The 18,898-nt window shown below is 39.3% G+C and overlaps 1 protein-coding gene across 1 annotated transcript in view; it reads left to right on the forward strand.

Annotated features, from left to right (window-relative positions):
* The window catches only part of HAO1 (hydroxyacid oxidase 1), a 49,468-nt gene extending 32,886 nt beyond the window's left edge, over positions 1-16,582 (forward strand). Inside the window, exons 5-8 of the mRNA XM_059407912.1 lie at positions 7,453-7,544; positions 13,362-13,520; positions 13,631-13,700; positions 15,822-16,582. Of these exons, the coding sequence (XP_059263895.1) occupies positions 7,453-7,544; positions 13,362-13,520; positions 13,631-13,700; positions 15,822-15,892 (392 nt within the window). The 3' untranslated portion in view covers positions 15,893-16,582. The remainder of the gene's footprint in view (positions 1-7,452; positions 7,545-13,361; positions 13,521-13,630; positions 13,701-15,821) is intronic.
* Positions 16,583-18,898: the final 2,316 nt, after the last annotated feature.

Here is an 18,898-nt window from a genome sequence, read left to right on the forward strand (position 1 = left end):
AAAACTAACATGAAGTTTCTTCCCCATTCATTCATTCAATCATCCCTTCAGTTATTCACTCGCTCAGGCATTCATTTTGTAAATATTTATCATGTTTAGGGTGTGCAAAAGTTAAAAATAAGATAGTAATTTGAGGTCCTCGGCCAAAAGGAGAGCCCATTCTTGCAGGAGACAGACATATAAACAAGAATTTGGGGGCAATAAGATGTTACAGATGCTACAGACAGATATGCAACTTTAGGGTGGGGTTTAAAATAAGGTATGGACACTTAGTGGGTTAGGGAAGGTTTTATTTCAGAATGAAAGATAATGCTTGAGTTTTGATTTGTTGTCGAAAGACTCGGAGGGAAATAATGGCAAAATAAAGCAGTTCTGAGTGAAAATTTATGAAACATGTAGACTACAAGAGGTTTGAGAACCACTGAGGCTCTTGATCGTGGAATCAACTTAATCAAATTAACATTTTAGAAAAATCAAGCATTGTATAATGAGCCTAATGGATAGAGTTGGCAACGTTGTGGTCAGGGGGACATTTAAGAAATGGTTGCTGCCCAGGCAAGCGATGACTGTGGCTGACATCAAGAAAATGAGAAAGTATGTTCGAATTAGAAAATTAATGCCATTTCAAGTATTGAATTCACTCTCATCATAGTGGGGGCCTGGAGAAAGTCGCTTAAAGCACAAAAGAAGAATGAAGTTTTGGTCTTGGTTCATATTTGCCTAAGTTAAATAAGGAACATATAAAAGAATGAGGTAATTTAATTTTTTTACCCAATTTCTCCATTTAGGATTCCCAGTATATACCATTTTCTAGAACTCTGTCCTCTAGGATATGATGAAAATCTATTCAATTAGACTTCACCAACATGTGTTATGTTGTAAAATACTCTGGGTTCTAGAACTTCCTTCTGGGGTCATCTCAGCTAAGATCATCACCTCCACCGTTACCTCTTTTTGTTCTCACGCATATGGATCATATGACTTCTTTCTACCTGTTTCATAATGTTTTACACAGAATAGAGTGGCCCAAATGTTAACCGAGTAGAATCCTCAGTGAAAGCTATGAGTCTATTTAATTAGAAAGAGCTCAAAAGCAAGAGAAAGAGAGATAGGGCACTGGGCATTTGAAAGGAAATAACTTATTTATACACGTACAGTTTATATTGTCTAGTGTTTCTGTAACTATTTATTTCATTTACTTAATAAACAAGAATTATCTCCATGACAACAACTACATCAAGTAACGCATAAACTCAATCTTGAAAGGGGGGTGGGTGGAGGCAAGGCCAGTTCTGGGAAATCTGGTTCTCCCTCTTTCACAGATCTTCATCCAGAAGTCATGGGTAGATGGAGAGTCAGCCATCCTCTTCCATTTTCCTGATCAGAAAGGTAGAGATTATGTTTGCAGGAACATGAAATCATAGGTAGCTGGAAGGAGCTCAATGAAACATCTTCCCCTTACCAACATTTTAATAATTGCATTTTAACAAATGCAAATTAAGTCCAAGGTATAATCATCTCTTGCTGTGGTTAAACCCTGCCCTTGGAAAACTTCAACACAAACTCCAAATGAATATTTGAGATAGGATTTGTTTTTTGCTAAAACTCATGCTAATAAACAAATGGCTTTATGAACAAAGGCATAATGTTTTTCAGAGTTGTTTTAAAATTTAAAAAATACTTTTAAAACTATTCTGTGGTATTTCCATAGTAGCTTTTTGTTTCTCAAAAACTATAACTAATTCTTTTCCTGTATGTGTTTTTTTTTCACGACACTCTCAAAGATATTCACTCAGTGTTTCCAGATTATGCTCAAAACTGCCATGCAGCTAGGATTTAGTTACTAAATTCCTGTGAGATAGCAGAGTCCTGAGTCAAAAGCTCCAAGGGCTTGAGGGTAAATCTTGAGTACTTATATTTCACTTTGGTATTTTCAATTAAAAATAGAAATAATATATCAATAAGATAGCAAACAGTGCTATCCCCTACTGACTATTGTAATTGTCAGTCAACTAATGTATTAACTGGCAAATTAACTTATGTGGAATGTCGTAGGAGTTAACTTTAAGGATTAATGAAAAATATCAAAGATTCATGAACTTTTTGCTAAGTCCAAATATTTGCAGCCTCTTGTTAAGGCTAGGTTGTTTTTCTCTCTGGGTTAAAATAAAACGTAAAACTTTGGACAAGGTTTCGTAGGCAGCTAATGAAAGGGGTTCATATCTGGTCATAAATTATTCTTATTTTGCTTCTCTGGATGCTCATGATCTTATCGTCTGAGCAAACCATTCTGTCATTTCCCCCTACATTTCCAGCACTGCCTAAAAGAACCTGGAAAACCACTCAAAATGATAGGAGATAACAAACTGTTGCTTAAGTAGTGCTTACTTCAAATGAAAGGCTTCTTATAATCATAATCCTGACGAAGATGACAATTTATTGTTATAGACAAAACTCCAACAAACTTGCCAAAAGCATCCAGCAAATGAATTTCCTTCACGTACTCATCTTCTGAGTTCATACTTCCTGCACCATCAGATGAAATTAATAGTAACAGTTAATATTGATCTGAGTGTTCAACATGTGTCAGGCTCTTTCTAAACACTCAGTCAACTAATTTAATCCACAAGCCAATCTTCTGTGAATTATTATCCCTTTTTATGGTTTAGGACACCAATGCACAAAGAAATTAAGAAACTTGCCACCTACATAGTAAGCAAGTCTCAGATACAAGATCCAGGTGGCCTGATTTACTAAGCTTAAGCAGCTAATAACTTTTTCATACTATATAGGATTAGTTTATTGATAATTTTCAATTTCTGAAAACATTGGTTGTAACTACATATATTTTGATTTTTTTTTTTTTTTTACTTTTGACTTGATGTTTGGTATCATGCACACAATTAGACAACCAAAGCAAACCTCCCCAATTCCAAAAACATTTTGCATTGTATTAAGGCAAATGTTTTTAGAGGACCATTTCCCCAAACATGTTTTAAATGATAATGTATTGGGCTTCTTGATCCAGTTGATGGACTGAGTATATATATATATATACACATACCCTCTCATCAAAGCCACGATGCCCCTGAAATTAAAGTATGGAAATACAAAAATACATAAGTCTTATGACAGCAAAGCAATGGAAAATGGGCACACACAGCAGAGAAACTTCACGAAATTTATGAGAGGAACAAAACGTAAGGGAATGTGCTGATAGGAAGAAAGTGCAAAGAAAACTGTCCCTCCAGATACACTCAGAGAGTGCCCTGGAGGAGCTGGGGGAGATTCTGTAATGAATGGTGGGGAGGCGCTGGGCATCTAGTCTGCAGGTGTGACAGAGACAGTGGATGAGAAGTGGAAAGAAAGTCATGGGATTCATGGGAGCTCTGTTTGTAAACTCTTACAATAGCCAACTATCCTGTCTTTCCTCATCCCCTGTGCACCAATGGGCAATGTGGCATAGTAGCTCCATCTTTCTAAAGAAATGAATGGTTAGCTGGGACAACCTAGGGATGGATAACATTTAAAATATGTAATGATGCTGTTCTCAATTCTGACACATGAGGAGCTCATAGTCCAGTAGCCCCTTAGTTAACATTCCTTGTGTTGTCTCACATGGAGCTCCAAGAGTTTCTACTCCAGGCAAAGACTTGGAAAGAATGAAAGTGATTTACAAAACAGTCCAGAGTGCCAAAGCAGTGACCCAAATCTTTCTTCCTCAAACATAAGTGGAAAATGTAGCATCATAAGGCATATCTGAAACACTAAAACATAAAAGACCAAGATTAATCTACAGAGAAGCTGATCCCAGAGGAAAGAGATAAAATAAAACAAGAAGAAATAACTTTTTAAAAAATTCCAAATGATAGACTCAGAGAAGCTGAAAGTATACCTAAGTAAGAAGAGTCTTCCATGAAAAGAAAATCAGAGTACGAAAAAACCAGTTCTCAAAGACTAAAAACATGATTTCTGGAGTTAAACATGAAGTTACTGATTTAATAAGAGAGCCAATGACATTTCTCACAATATATAAGAACAACAAGACAAATGGAAAACATGATTAAATGAAACAGAGTCTTGAAGACCCTTGAAAATGTCCAATATTTTAAATATTGAAGATAGGGATTCATAGAAAAAATAAAGGAAAGAGGCAAGGAATAAATTGTTAGACAGTGTCTGAATGCTGGAAACTTAAGCCATTAGACTCAGAAAACAAATCATAATTTATTATATCCCTTGTGAAATTTCAGGGGGGAAAATGGGTATCAAGAGGGAAAACAAAGCAGGTTACTTACAAAGAATGGAGTAAAACTGGCATCAGTCTTCTTGTAGCAACAATGGGAACTAGAAGATGATGGAGCAATGTCTCTAAGGAAAAGGATTTTCAACCTAGAATATTATACGTAATCCAATCACCAAAGACAAAGGAAGTTATTTGGGTGCTCATAGGTTTACCATGCATGGATCCCTTTTTAGGAGTTTACAAAGGAATTAATGTACTATACACAAATGAGAACTTAAACCAAATGTAGTCATAAATTAGACATCAAGAGATTCAAGTCACAGAGAATAGGAGCAATCCTTAGGACGAAGGTCAGCAGTCAACCTTGAGAGTAATCAGAGCAGGATAGAGTAAGTAGGTAAAGGGTTCAGGAGGGAAGTCTCCAGAGGGAAAAGAAGATGATTTAAACAGGTTAGATAGAATAAATGGAAAGTTTGAAGCATTAGAGGATACTCTTTTTTAAAAAAATTTATTTATTTATTTATAATAAATATATTTATATATATAAATATATTTATATATATAGAGAGAGAGAGAGAGAGAGAGAGCGCACGCATATGCAAGTGTAGGGGGAGGGGTAGAATGAGGGAGAAAGAGTTTCAAATAGACTCTTCTGCTGAGTGTGAAGCCTCACACAGATCTCAAACATCGGGATCATAACCCAGGCTGAAACCAAGAGTTAGTTGCTCAAAAGACTGTACCACCCGGGCCCCCTAGAATTTTGAGGATAGTCTTAAGGCTCATGGTAACTGGAGCAAAAGGAGAAAAATGCAATTAGAAATTCAGGAAAATAAAGCTGTGAAATAAAACATGTATGGTCCAAATATGAAACAACATTAAAATTAAAAGTATGAATCAATCAATGGGGTTGGGAAAAAAATATCATCTCTCAACCTCGGTGTGAGGGCCTTTTCCTTCTGGGTGACTCAGAAGTTTCTTGAGACATCTCACAATCTGCACCGCATGCTTGGATTAAAACATGCTTTCCAAAACAGCGTCATGTAAACATTAGATTTTATATTCAATATGAATTAAATATAGAATATCAATCATATATTGAGAATATAACAAAATGCATAACACAACACAAGCTTAGAGGTGAGCAGATAACAAAGTAATTCGTTGGGAAACACTGGCAAGTCATGAAGCAGAGCACCTTTCATATTATTTCATTGTATCTTATGGCTCATCAGAACATTCCTTAAAGGTGAACCCTAACAAGAACAACAAGACAATCATGTGATGTCTAGATCAGCCCTAGCTGCCATAACAAAATGCCTTAGACTGTGTGGCTCACAGAGCAGACATTTATTTTCTCATAGTTGTGGAGGCTGGAAGTCTGAGATAAGGATTCCAGCCTGGTCAGTTTCTGATGTAAGCTCTTCCCTTAGGTTGTGGAGGCCTCCTTTTCCCTGTGTGCTTACATGACCCGTTCTTCGTGTGAACAGGACTGGAGGGAGGTGGTCAGCAAGCTCCCCAATGTTCTCTGATAAGGACCCCCGTGCCCTCATGAAAGCCCAACTCTAATGACATCATCAAATCCTAATGAATTTTCAAAGGCATCATCTCCAGATACTATCACATTGAAGGTTAGGGTTCTAACATATGAACTTTGGGAGTCACAGACATTCAGTCCCTAAAACATGAGGTTTTTTTTACATTTTCATCTACTGTAATTTTAGAAGAAAAATAACAATAACATCATATTTTATTTTATTTTAGTTTTTTTTTTTTAAAGAATTAATTTGTTTATTTGACAGAGATCACAGGCAGAGACAGGCAGAGGTCGGGGGAAGCAGGCTCCCTGTTGAGCAGAAAGCCCGATGCCGGGCTCGATCCCAGGACCCCAAGATTATGATCTGAGCTGAGGGCAGAGGGCCAACCCACTGAGCCCCCCAGGAACCCCAATACCATCATATTTTAAATGGGAATATTCAAAAACTAACATTCCATAAAACACCACTTAGAAAAAATGGTGTTTTAACATAAAATTTTAAAATACTCAGAATTACAGATCCTTTTATGAGTCTTTTCTTTTTTATTATTCTTAGATCTGCCCTTGATTTCCACTGCTTAATTTATGAATGTATACAATATTGTATATCCATCCAGTTACATCTCCCAAATCTGATTTTCACCTCAACCTTAGACCAAGTATTTTTGAGTGTTAAATTTGAGAACCATTGTTACTTTTCTGATTTGGTTAGCGACTAAACAGTTTGCTGTTGGGAGCATGCTGAACATATAAGAGTTTAAAATATACAATATAATAAATGAGTTGGAAATTGATTTGAGAGAATGTTAATCTGTTTTATTTTTTTAATTTACTTTTTAAAAGATATTATTTATTTGAAATAATGGGAGGGAGAGAGACAGAGGAAGAGGGAAAAGCAGACACTGATGAGCAGGAAGCCCGATGTAGGACTTGATTTCAAGACCCTAAAATCCTGACCTGAGTTGAAGGCAGACACTTAACTGCCTTAGCCACCCAGGAGCCCCTAATCTATTTAAAAACTGTATTTTCAGAAGTTGTTATATTTTGAAGCATGATTAGAGACATAGCATATAATTTTATTTTTGTATACTTTTGTACATTTTTATATACTTCATTGGGCAAAATACACTTAATTATAGAATAAGATAAGACAAGATAAGATAATTAATGAAAATACTACTTTGTGTTAAAGAATGTTTTTGGAAAAGACTTGTTCCCTCCATGTTATATTTCAGGTGCTTGCCACTTATGTATTCTTTAATGCTATCCAAATTACAGAGGAATAATTTTGCTAAATGCTAAATGGTATGATCTTATTAAAAAATAATAAAATTACTTAGCAGGAGTACTTTCTTGTGAGAATAAATTAATTTTAACTGCATGTCAATTGGCTGTCTATTGAAAATTTTATCTCATGATTCTCATGAGATTTTATCTCATGATTTTATCTCATTAATTTTATCTCATGATCATTATATGTGCTAACATTTTGGCCAAGGAAACTGTCACTACTCTTCTTGACCTGAGCACTCATGTATTTCTATGCTAAAGGTTCTGAGCAAGGTGTAGATGTGTGAACTCAGGCTCTCTTTGACTGGGACCTTTCACCTTCTAAACCCAAGCCTTCTGTTAAGTTGCCTTTTTCATACAATGGCTGTCTTGCTCTTTCCAGGTGATGATGCCCGGGAGGCAGTTAAACATGGCTTGAATGGGATCTTGGTGTCGAATCATGGGGCTCGACAACTTGATGGGGTGCCGGCCACTGTGAGTTTCAGCAAATGCTGAGATTTCCCTTTGGAATTCTCGTTTCCATCGCAGTTTCTCCATGTCTGACTCTTTTCTGAGTATTTTGGGTATGGAACACTCAAGGTAAAATGTGTGCAAATAGATGAGATCTTGTATTTTAAATTTAGTGACATATATCTACCTGAAGTAGATCATTAAATCATGCAATACATTTATTTGTAAACTTTATAAAAGTCACTGTTAAAAAAGAAATCCTTTGTGGACAGATATAAAAGTAAACCGAACTGTCTTGAAGAGCTGTGGGACTGAGTTAAAACTGTGAAGGAGCAATTAGCTCCACGAGGGTTATCCGATGTTAGCAGAGTCATTCAGTCGTAGTTATTATATGGGTGGCTATTATATTATATGGGTGGCTTTAATTGTGATGACCAACGAATTTATTCAAACAACTGGAAGTATAGGAGGACAAATAATTTTGTCAAGTAGTAGTGGATTCCTCCTTCACTGAACCAGCAGGTTGATTTAGAAAAATCCGTAGACCAGGTGTGTGGGCCTTAGGACAAACTAACCGACTATAGGGAAATATTGGATGTTGTCCGTATTTGTACTCACGGTTCTTCCTAAAACACTAATGGCAGGAATGAACCTCACCTTTGCATGCTGTAGGATCACAGAGTCAAGAATCAAATCACAAAACTGAGCGTTTCCAGTCCTTTCCAATTCAGCTCTCCTTGTAGAGACCCGTCGTCTTCAGTGATATGGAATGTTGCCTGCAGGTAAAGGAGAATGAAGACCTCCTCTGGTCAGGGAGGAGAAGTTGGTCACAGCTCAAGGGTCATTGGCAGACTTGTGCCTTTCCTGTATATGAAGACATAGACTTAGTGTGCCGGCCAAATTAAGTGTATTTTCTTAAAAATAGAATCTAAATCTACTGAAATCAAATCTAACAAGATTTTAAGGGGAAAATATCTAAATGGTGTGGTTTATTTCCCTCTGGCTGAGGGGTTATGGAAACTTCTCTAAAAGGACTTTTTTGAGCTGTGGTCCCGGAGACTGTTTTAAAAAAAACAATGACACTCCCGTTTGCATGCTGTGCGAAGAGAGGAGATGTTTGCTTGGGGTTCGTCTCATACTTAGAAGACATTTGAGGCCCACGATGGCGAGAGAAATGTGTGATTAGATTTGGCTCACAGTGAAGATGCCTTTCTCCCAGTGTGTAGGTTTTGAGATGAGGAACAAACAGTTACAAATTAAGCTCATGTCAATGTTCTTACATTCAAGGTCATAATGTGGCCAAAATTGCTCTTAAAGAGGGTCGTCTGGCTGGCTCAGTGGGCAAGGTGTGTGATTCTTGAGTTGGGGTCATGCATTCAAGCCCTGTGCTGGGTGTAGAGCTTACATGGGGGAAAAAAAAAAGTTTGCTTTTGAAGTAACTTGAGAACAAAATGACAGTATTTTCAAATTGATTTTCAAAATCCATAGTTCTGGAACGTCTCAAACTGGAATCTAAAGACAGAGTCTCTGGAGTCTTTGAACCCTAGAAGTATTTTTTTTTTAAAGATTTTATTTATTTATTTGACAGAGAGAAGGACAGCAAGAGAGGGAACACAAACAGGGACAGTGGAAGAGGGAGAAGCAGGCTTCCCACCGAGTGGAGAGCCCCATGTGGGGCTGGACTCCATGGTCCTGGTCTCAGGACCATGACTTGACCAAAACGCAGATGACTGAGCCAACCAGGTGCCCTGGAAGGTTGTTTTTTGTTTGTTTTGTTTTTTTAATGTTTTCATTTTTGTTTTGATTCTAACTGGGACTAAACTTTGTTAAATTTAAAAATATGACATTCTTTTCTAGTGAAAATGTTCAACTATAAACATTTTCGTAGATTAATATTTGGGTTGCTCAGGCAATGGTTTCCAAAATTGAGTCCTTGGACACATTCTATGAGATCTTAAGAGATTTTATTATTATTATTGTTATTTAAAGATTTTATTTACTTATTTATTTGACAGACAAAGATCACAAGTAGGCAGAGAGAGGGCGAAGCAGACTTCCTGCAGCCCAATGAGGGGCTTGATCCCAGGGCCCTGGTATCATGACCTGAGCTGAAGGCAGAGGCTTAACCTACTGAGCCACCCAGGTGCCCCTATTATTATTTTTTTAAGAGACAGAGAGAGTGAGAGTAACTGGGAGTGGGCAGGAGGCAAAGGGCAAGGGAATGAAACTTAAGCAGGCTCATGCCCAGTCTGGAGCCCAATGTGGGGCTCAATCTCATGATGGGAGATCATGACCTGAGCCAAAATCAAGAGTCAGACACCCAACCCATTGAGCCTCCCAGGTGACCTTATTTTTCCTTTTAAAAGGGGTTCATGCAATTCTACCTTTGAAAAGCACTTGATGTATCCGTTAGCTTTTGCCAGGTAACAAACCACTCTGAAATTTGCTGGCCTAAACTCAATAGTTCTTTATTCATGTCACAATTTTGTGAGTTGCAATTTGGGCTGAAACTTGCTAGAAAGTTTTTCTGGTCTTGGCTGGGCTCACTCAAATGCATGTGGTCAGTTGTTGGGATGACTAGGACAGACTGGTGTGGGGTGACTTCAGCAGGGACAGTTCTGCATTGTCTCACATCTGGAACATTAGGTAGGCTGGTTCTCACAAGATGGCAGGTTTCCTAGAAGGAAAGTGTAAAATTGCAAGGCCTCTTGAGATTGAGGCTTAGAAAATGCACACTGTAGCTTCTTTCTGTTCTGTTCTCTCTATGTTCTCTTGGTGACGGCAGGTCCCAAGTGTAGTTTAGTTGCGAAGGATGGGGAAATAGACTCATTTCTCTAGCCTCATTTCTCTTCTCTCTGGAAGAGCAGAAATATCCTGTTACAAAGAAATGAAGATAGGGAGGGAAATAATTGCAGCCATTCTTGCAATTGTGAACAATCAGGCAAGCCTATAGGAACCAGTAATTTTCTAAGTGTGCTTAGTAGAAACCCCATCCAAGGGTGCCTGGCAAAGGATGATGGGTAGAGAGTCAGGGGAGGATTTCTGGACAGCATCCTGAACTCTGGCTCTTTTTGCTTTTAACTAAAACAGCTCTGGCTTTATCTGCTTTTGTCTATGTTCAATTAGTTTGGTTTGAAACCTTTTTTTTTTTTTTTTCCTTTTTAGAAATAGAACAGAGAGCTGGTCAGGAGGGGGCAGAGGAAGAGGGAGAGAGAATCTTAAGCAGACACAGGGTATAATCTCACCACCCTGAGATCAGGGCCTGAGTCAAAATCAAAAGTCAGACACTTAACTGATTGAGCTACCCAAGCACCCCACTTTGGTTTGAGACCCTTAAAGTGTTCCTTGCCCAAAACATGAGAAATTGGGAGTATAGGATGGATGTTTTGGGAAGATAGAAAGGTGGGTACTCCCTGTGAGTATTTTTTTGGGACAGGGAACATCCTGGAAGAATGTGACTTGAGCAGCAATGGAGAAAAGTCTCCTTGTGAGTCACAACCCCATGGGATTCTTGTTGGCTCCCTTAGACCATTTGGCATCGTGGCTTGAATATACAGGGTCTTCAAAAGTCAATGAATGGATGGATGGATGCGTTAGTCAGTATATCAGGATCTTAATGTATTTTCCTGTAGATTAACCCCATGGGAGGTGAGCTCACAATTAGTTGTATCAAGAATCATGAAGCGAAGAAAAGTCAAAATGAATGGTCTCTCAAATGTCTAGCAAGCTGGAAAAAAGAAATGTAATAGTTGTAAAATAGTGGATTCATCTGCTGTATTTATTTATTTAATCTCCTCTGGTCAGAATTATTCTCTGAAATACGCACCCGGTGAAACTGCAGCTACAGAAAGAAAAAGGAGGAGAATAGAAGTGCTCAGCAATGGTTAGAACAGCCTGGTCCATGACACACAAAACACTTCTCTAGGTTCCATTTTATAGCCCGGAATTCACATTTTAAGTGTCCTTATTAGTTTCCTTTTAGGCCAGGTTGGGCGTTAGAAATAACGTAAACAGACTTGATTTGCGTGACTTTGAAAATGTGTATTGAACCCGAGCTAGCTAATATTTTTCTTTGGTTTTGGTTTCAAATGGGGAAATATGCTTAATGATAGCTTGCATCATCTCTTGGAAATTGTAGCATTTATATGTTGATGTAACTTGCCTGACTGTAAAAGGAGGACTATGTATAGGTAAAGGGACATATGTAAATGGATCCAGAGCATGTTTGGCAAGGCAGAAAAGCCAAAAGGAAAAGGGGAAAATCACATTACCTGCCAAACACTTAGGGGCTGCGTGCCAAAAGTTGCCTTCACTTCCTCCAAATCTGTGGCCAGGTTTGGTCTTCAGCCTTTTACATAAAACTCTCTTTAAGTTGAGCCTCTACAATTTTGGGGGAGAAGCGAGAAAGCCTTTGAGTGGTTTCGGCACAATTATGTCTAGAAAAAAATCTCACTTGAATGCATGGTCGCTTCTTCAGCGTGTATTTTAAATGGAGATTGGACTTAATTTTATACTCAAATATTTGGGAATGAATGTAGGTAATTTCTACAGATTTTGACCTACAGTTCACCTTGTCAATCGTTTCCATTCTCAAGGGCAAAGATTCACACAAAAGAGACAACTGTATCAGCTATTAGCTATTAACTGTATTAGCTATTAGCCAACTCTATTAGTTATTGCCATGTGGTGCCATGAAAGGACAGACTCCAAACTCAGTGATTTAAATCAACAGTCATTTAGTCCCGTGAAACTTTGTGTCAGCTGGCCGGGACAGGGAGTGTGGGGGGCGCAGTCTGCTGATCTGGTCTTGGTACTGGTTAGGTGGCTGTGCTCCAAGTTTCGTGTCCAGCTGGGCTTAGCTGGGATAGCTCTGCTGCCTGAATTCCAGAGTATTTATTCTGGGGCCCAAGCTAAAGGGGAAGCAGTGCCCAGGGGGTGCTCCTCTCATGGCAAGTGGCACAGGTGCCAGAGAAATTTTATGTGTGTGAGGTCATTTAAGGTCTATGCCCAGAAATGGCACTCTGCCACCTCTGCTCACATGTTACTGGCCAAACTAAGTTGCAAGGCCAAGGCCAATGTCAAGGAGCAGGCGAGTGCACTCTGTTTCCTTTAGCAGGAAACACTGCAAAGTTACCTTGGAAAAAGGGGTGGTTTCCGAGTGGTGTGAAGGATCAGGAACCATATTTGCCATCCACCAAATCCACCCCCATGAGTCTCTTGTACTCTCTGGTGCTGATACAAGCCCATCATCAATTGTCAGTCAAGACGAGAACCTTGAAGGTGCCTGTGGTCATGTCCTTTTAAAGCAAGAAAAATATTTTCATAGAGAGTTCTCTAATGTAGGGCTGGATGCAAAAGATGTTGGTCAGGGAAATCAGAGAGTTTTTCATTGTTAGCCCTGCTCGCATTTTCACACCATTGCTTCCACTCGCAATTAAGTATTAATTTTAACAATTGATTTGCAAGGGTAAATCATGTCCAGAATAATTTATATGAGCAAGATACCTCTATGCATTTTATAAAACATAGTTATAAAATGTCATTACATGCATTAAAATTTTGTTTGTATTTTTAAAAATCATGATTTTTGAATTTGAACATCAGGAAAGGGGAAAAAAAAAGCCTTGAACTTCAAAATAAAAATAATAAATTTAGTTGGTGTTTTAGGTACTGACATTTTCACTCCTTTTCTTCCAGGAGGGAATAATTGTACTGTTGACTGCAAACCTGTTTCGCTTCTTTCACGCTAAACCCTCGTCAGATGGTCAATGGCCGTGGGGGTTGAGCTGGGTAACACTTCAACCAGCATAGCCTCACTTGATTGACCTCTCCTATCTGCAGATTGATGTTTTGCCGGAAATCGTGGAGGCTGTGGAAGGGAAGGTGGAAGTCTTCCTGGATGGGGGTGTTCGGAAAGGCACTGATGTTCTGAAAGCTCTAGCCCTGGGAGCCAAGGCTGTATTTGTGGGGAGACCAATCATCTGGGGCTTGGCTTCCCAGGTAATTAGAGGACAATGAAATAAACATATAAAATGGAACAACAGTGAGATAAATACATGAATCAAGTCAAACCGACTTACCCCAAATATCTGTATCTTTTATTTGCTTAGGGAGAGAAAGGTGTTCAAGATGTCCTTGAGATACTTAAGGGCGAATTCCGATTGGCCATGGCTCTGAGTGGTAAGACTTGTTATTCTTCTTCCCAACTTTCTTTTCTTCTTACGGGCTCCTTGGTGGAGAGCAGTAAACATGAAGAGGAAGAAGATGGGGTCATTTGGGCTGTAATGAAGTTGGAAGTTGGCGCCGTGTTTACAACTCTAGGGCAGAGCACTCTCTAGACAAAAGGAGTCCGTAGCCAGTAACAGTTGCTTTGCCTCTATTTTTTACTGTCTCATCAAGGCTGTGTGGGTGAGTGTGAGTACGTGAAGGGCAAACGCTATCCATTATTCCTCCTCATCTCACCTGAACAAAAAATCTAACTGGCTAGTCAACACCTCCACGAGGCAGTCCAAATGATACCGCTACCTTTTCCTATTAAACCAGTTCCAGGGCTCCTGGGTGGCTCAATCATTAGGCAACTGCCTTTGGCTCCGATCATGATCCCATGGTCCTGGGATCAAGCCCCACTTCAGGTTCCCTGCTCAGTGGGAAGCGTGCTTCTCCCTCTCCCACTCCCCCTGCTTGTGTTCCCTGTTTTGCTGTCTCTCTGTCAAATAAATGAATAAAATCTTAAAAAAAAAAAAAAATCTTAAAAAAAATCTTAAAAAAAAATCTTAAAATTTTTTAAAGATTTTTAAGAATCTTAAAAAAAAAAAAAAGCCTGTTCCATCTGCAGACCCCCCAGTGGAGACGTTTCATGTTAGTACCCTTGTTTCAAAAATCTTGAGTCACTTTTGACTTCTCATTTCCCTCACACCCCCACATTGACAGGAGTTCTACTCACGTTGACAGGAGGTCTGTCTGCAAAATGTGATCAGAACCTGACCTCACTCATTGCTGCGATGGTTTCTCTGTGTTTCTTCCCAATCAGAGCCTCTCTCCCATTGGGCATTGCCAGTCTGTGTGTCCACCTTGCCTCCCTCTTCCTCCCAGCCTGTTCTGATCACAGAGGTCAGAATAAACTCTTCCAACATGAATTCAGATCATGCCACCATTCTGATAAGAACCCTCCAATGGCTCTTGGTTTGTTTACTCACTGTAAATGCCCACGTCCTCACCATGGCCTACAAGATCTTTATGCGGCTTGACCTCTGTCACCTCTCTGACTTCAACTCCTACTACTGTCACCCCTGCTTATTCTGCCCAGGCCACATTTTCCTCCCACTCCTCCCTGACTATGGCGGCCATGTTTCAGTCTGATGTCTTTTGCTCTGGCTATCCCACTGGCTATCCCATCTGTCTGGATGCTCTTCCCCCAAATGTCTACAAGGCTGACATCCTTCACATCTTCACTGAACTCGTATTTTCTCAAAGGGTGCCATCCTGCCCACCTTATTTAAAATGGAAGTCCATGCCCCACCCATTCCCTCAGCTTCTAGTTTTCTCTCCCTGTGACTCATTCTTCTCCCATAGCACCCATCGCCTATACATTGACTATCATATGATCTACTTTTCAAATTACTTGCACTATATATCCTCTTTTCCTCTGGAGAATATAAGAAGCATGAGGCAGGGATCTTCATCTGTTGTCTTCAATGCAGTATTCCCAGTGTTCAGAGCAGCGCCCTGCACACAAATAGTATTTGCTGGAGAAATGAGTAAGAAAAAAAGCATCATTATTACTAGTGACTGCTTTGAATTTAACTCCGAATGGACCTCTCAATGCAGAGAATGCCTCTGAGCCAATTACCCACTTCTGAAGGTAATGAGGGTTTCCTTTTCTATGATCCATTTCACCCAGAAGGTCCTCGTAGATAGAATTCCCGAGATCAATGGTCTACAGCTACTGTGCCGAGCCTGTGTGGACACAGGCACAGGGAGAGAAGAACGCCATTCTGTGAATCCTCACTATGCATTTTAATTTGCTACAGACATATCCTAAAAGAGAGCTTTCAGCCGCTGACTCTCTATTAAATGTGGCAGAAAGAATATACTCTTTGTGTTAATAAAAATATGTGCCAGTCATTTTGTGTTAAGGACTGTTTAGGTAATAAAAGTGGTCTCATGCCACATAAGATTTGGCAAGCTTACCTTAAATCATAAACCTTACATTTGTCAAGTTTTACATTCCTTGGGAAAACGATTACCTGCCTGATTATTATTGCATTCATTTCATATTAAATGTATGCATTATTTTTTCAGGGTGCCAGAATGTGAAAGTCATCGACAAGACATTGGTGAGGAAAAATCCTCCGGCTGTTTCCAAGATCTGACAGTGCACAATATTTTCCCATCTGTATTATTTTTTTTTTCGGCATGTATTACTTGACAAAGAGACACTGTGCGGAGAGTGACCACAGTCTGCAATGCCCCACTTCAACACAAAGGGTGTCGTTCTTCTCCAACAAAATAGCAATCCCTTTGAGCTCATTGCTTTTGACTTTTCAATGGGTGTCCTAGGAACCTTTTAGAAAGAAATGAACTTGCATCCTGGAAATATATTAACTGTTAAAAAAGAAAACATTGGACATGTGTTTAGACAACGTCATCCCCTGGCAGGCTAAAGTGCTGAAAAACAAAAGGTAGCCTTTGGTAAAAGGAGAGGTGGCTACCCCTGAGGTAAAAAGATAATGATCTCACTTGTTTATTAACCTGCATTGTGTTTGGATATCTTAAAGCACTTACTCAATGGTAAGTTCAGGTTCAAAAGATTGGACCTGCCTAGAGAAACGGGCGATTCAGATTCCCAACACTGAGGAGCCAGCTCTGGATAGACTTGGGATGAGCTGGTGGAAATTGCTGATTTTCTAGGCACTTTTTAACACCATGACTTACACTACTTCCAATCTACAAAAACGTAGATTTCTGTCCCCATCTTTTGTGTCTGTATCTATCCCCATATTTTATGATACATGTATTACTTCTTAATCAGAAACAAATAAAGCATTTTTGAGAAGACTGTATCTATTCCATTTGTAACAATACGAAATTCATCCATTTTAATCTCTGAACTCCAGTCCCTGCTCTATTGCTCATTAATTCTCTTACACCTTCCAGCTCTTCTTTATTCTTTCGCTTTTTTTCCACTTACAGTCATACACAGGGCCAGCTACTGCGATTTGTGAGGATCGTGCCAAATGAAAACATGGGACGCTTGTTCAAAAAGCAGGAAAAAGGCCTTTCCTTCCATCCACAGTTTTTCTCTTAACCTGCCATGGTCGCTTTTCTTTGGTATCTTTTCTTTGCTATGTATTGTCACATTTCCTTGGGAATGAGGATGCTCACAGAGCAAGCAGGTGCTTGACACAGCCCGGTGATACTCCCTGACTCTTCTGTGCCTGTGCGCAGGACCCTGCCAAGCGTGGATCTCGGCGTGGTCACTGGCAGGTGGGTGAGCCAAGCCAAGGATTCATTTAGGGGAGGTGGGCAGATGGCAGGAGATGGGACTTTGTGTGGTTCTGGGCTTCAAGCTCCTAGCACATGTTTTGTCGTCCCTTGGTGTTTACTTATAAAACGCAAACTCAAAGATAAAACTACTAAGAATTTCAATCCAACAACCACAGAGTGTGAAACGCAAGTGGGAGGCCCCCTTCCGAGTGTGGAATTCTGGGCAAACATATTGGCGGTGTGCACGGGAAGCCCTGGTCACGTAACTTTTAAATGTATTCTCCAAACGGGGCATTTGGCAGATTAGACGTGAACATGGTAGCCAACGTAATTTTGAAATTTATCTATTACCATCTCTCCGGTTGTTCAACCACGGTGAAATATTAAATGACACAATTGAGAGAATCACTACCTAAAAATACAATTGTTAGGTTATGTTTTCTTGTTTTATTTTGCTCAGATCTCTCTCTCCCACCTTCCCTCTTTACATTCTCTTAAATGCTGGGTCTTTTTTAAATGCTATGATGGACAAAAATACAGTGCTAAAATTATTAATCTAACCTGATAAAAAAGAATCTTTTAATCTATAAAAAGAAATAGTTACCCTTCAAAGTTTTCTCCAAATGCAAAGAAGGAATATTACTGTAACTGTTTAATATACTTGTAGTTAATATCAATTGATAAATAGGTATATCACAATTACCTTTTTGATTCCCCCAACTGACTCAGAAATGCCTTTGCTGTTGGCCAAGAATGTGTACTTTGACTACATCATAGTATGTGGCTGGGTGGTGAAAACAAAAAACAAAAAGTTGATAACTTTCCCAGCAAGTGGACATCCACATATGGTGTTTTAAGTTAACATTTAGGCAAGTTATGTGAGATGGGGATTAGTGCTCTTAATTTGTGAACTGAACAATTTTATGACCCCCCCCACAAGAGCCATGCCACCTACTTGAATGTAGATTCTCATTTTTTCTTCAGAATTGTAATGTCACTGAAAACCTCTGTGATGTATATTATTTTCATCATCAGAAAGATAAGAAGCTGTTTTCATTTTTCTTTGAGAATGGCTCTAGTTCAGTTGTAACGGTCCTAAAACTAAAGCAGTCTGATGGCTGAGATAGGAATGGGGCATGTCAGTTGCACTTCTCTTTCTGAAGATGTATTACTTGAATTTGGTAGAAGTTTTTTGAGGGAGCTAATTGGCTTTTCGCTTGCTGAGGTTATGGCAATATGCTAGGGAAGGGGTAAAAGGGAATGGATAGTTTAATGTAGGCCAACTCTGCTTTTCTCTGCGTTTCTTGTTCTTGAATGTGTAGAGTGCTCTAGAGTGGTGTTTCTCAAACTGTCATCTGGTGGACCAGTGAAAACAGTGCCAGAACTCACACCCACAGATTCTGATGCAGCAGATATGGGAAGGGGCCAGGAATCTGCATTTCTAACCTGCTTCAAGGTGAGGCTTATCTGCTTATCTGGACATCTTACTTTGAGAACCACCTATCTAGTCTAGAGTAAGAAGCATCCAATCAGATTTGCCACCATCACCCAGATCAAGACAGAGAACATTTGCATCACCTCCAACGTACCCGCTCTACCATAAGTAAACTCACACTAACCTCTGTCATCACTGATTAGTTTCGACTGGTCATAAACTTTGTATACACGAAACCATACAGTATGTGCTTTCGCTTTTAGTTTCTTTTGCGCAGGGCATATGAAATCCATTCGTGTTGTTGAGTATATCTGTAGTTAGTTCCATTTATTGCTCTGTAGTAAATCCAGGGTAAAAAATACCACGATCTATCCATCCATTCTCCTTCTGTTCTGTGTTTGGGTTGTTTGCAGTGTTTCTACTAAAAGCCAATCCCCACTGATTTTTGCAAAAATAT

Source organism: Mustela nigripes, chromosome 7 (genome assembly GCF_022355385.1).
Source record: "Mustela nigripes isolate SB6536 chromosome 7, MUSNIG.SB6536, whole genome shotgun sequence".
Lineage (NCBI taxonomy): Eukaryota > Metazoa > Chordata > Mammalia > Carnivora > Mustelidae > Mustela > Mustela nigripes.